Here is a 1,764-nt window from a genome sequence, read left to right on the forward strand (position 1 = left end):
CTTTTATAGGATTGGTTACCTGACTTGAAGATGAGTTTCTGACTTTAGTCCTAACTTTTATAGGATTGACGAAGGGGAAAGGGATGAGAGTTTTTTGTTTATCGAAAAGAAATCCCGACTTGGGCCACAACCATTTGATGGTTTTGACCAAGAGGAGATACTAAGACGACCCTAAATAGGTTTGATCGTTCAATTGGGGTGGAAGTCTTTCGTTTTATCGAAAGAAAAGAATCCGACTTAAAAGTGGGCCTCTCGTTCATTGAAGGAATCGAGAGGGGAATTTGGCTGTGGTTGTGGTACTAACTATAGGAAGGTTTGACCAAATAAACAGTGAGAGTAGGAGTACAAATTATAGTGGGATTGTTGATTCATACAAATATTTCGAAGGGAGTTCTCAGTGTTAAGTGACAAATACTTAATACGAAGAGGTTTGACAATTATCTCTGATCAGGAGATTAAAATTCCAAACACTATATCTGGACTCTAACCATGGGAGTGTTAATTGCACAGACGTAGCAGGAGCTTGAGTGGAGTAAACCAGGGAGAATTTTAGCAGACCCACCGTCAATTAATTTGATCAGTGAGATATTTTGTGGTGGAAGAGTGTAAATTGACCACAACAGTAGGTTCATGAGGGAATATTATAGCCAATCCAGCTGATCTCGGGTTATCCTTAAGAACACCCTGTACAGTATTCTCCAGGAACTTCCCGTTTTAGCAAGTTATCCTGAGCATACTAAGGATAGTACTTTTTTAGGAATTTCTCTTTTATTGGCATCATGATTTTGTCACCGTTTTGGGTGACCAAACGGTATGCGTCATTAGAGTAGACCGTTTCAATTACAAATGGTCCTTCCCATTTGGGTTGAAACTTGCCTTTCTTCTTTAAGTTGAGTATCATTGGATGCCGGACGACGAGAACCAAATCTCCTTCTTTGAAGCTTCGTTGCTTGATTCTTTTGTTAAAAGCACAAGAAATTCTAGCTTGGTAAAACTCAATTTGCTATTGAGCTTTTAAATGCTTCTTGTCCAACATCTCAAGTTCTTCGAGTTGTTTTTTATGTTGTTCCTCTGTCGTCATCCCAGTTGCGAGAGCAATACGGAGGGATGAAATTTGGATTTTTAAGGGAAGAACAGCTTCGCATCAATAGACCGAGTACGGAGGCTGCCCGGTGGGCATGCGAACTGTGGTGCGATAGGCCCAAAGGGCTTTACCAAGTTTGTCATCCCAGTCTCGCTTGTTAGTTCTCACGAGTTTTGATAAAATCTTTAAGATTGTCTTGTTAAACACCTTCGCTAATTCATTTGCTGTGAGATTATATGCCGTTGATGAGACATCTTCGATTCTGAATTTCCCACAGAATTTGATGAAGGCATTACTCACAAACTGAGGGCCGTTGTCATGTACGATTCTTCTCGGAACTCTATATCGGTAGATGATGTAGTGTTTAATAAACTTGATAACATTTCTAGTCTTTACTTCTCTCAATAGCACTGCTTCAGCCCACTTTGAAAAATAATCGGTGATTGCCAAAATAAAATGGTCCCCTTTGATCGACAGCAGGAAGATAGGACCGACGATATCCATTCCCCATGTCTTGAATGGCAATGAAATAGCTGATGGGTGTAGGTGTTTCAGGGATTGATGCATCAAATTTGCGTGTATTTGGCACGCGTGGCACCGTCGGGCATAGTCAACCGCGTCCTTAACCATGGTTGACCAATAATATCCCATTCTTTAGAGATGATCATAGAGCTTGGGGC

At 40.8% G+C, this 1,764-nt stretch overlaps 1 protein-coding gene across 1 annotated transcript; it reads right to left on the bottom strand.

Moving 5' to 3' along the window:
- LOC109831305 (protein NYNRIN-like) lies at positions 1,145 to 1,714 on the bottom strand. Its single transcript, XM_020398636.1, has one exon. The coding sequence runs from the start codon at positions 1,712 to 1,714 to the stop codon at positions 1,145 to 1,147; it is 570 nt and encodes a 189-aa protein (XP_020254225.1).

This window comes from Asparagus officinalis, chromosome 2 (genome assembly GCF_001876935.1).
Source record: "Asparagus officinalis chromosome 2, Aspof.V1, whole genome shotgun sequence".
Taxonomy (NCBI): domain Eukaryota; kingdom Viridiplantae; phylum Streptophyta; class Magnoliopsida; order Asparagales; family Asparagaceae; genus Asparagus; species Asparagus officinalis.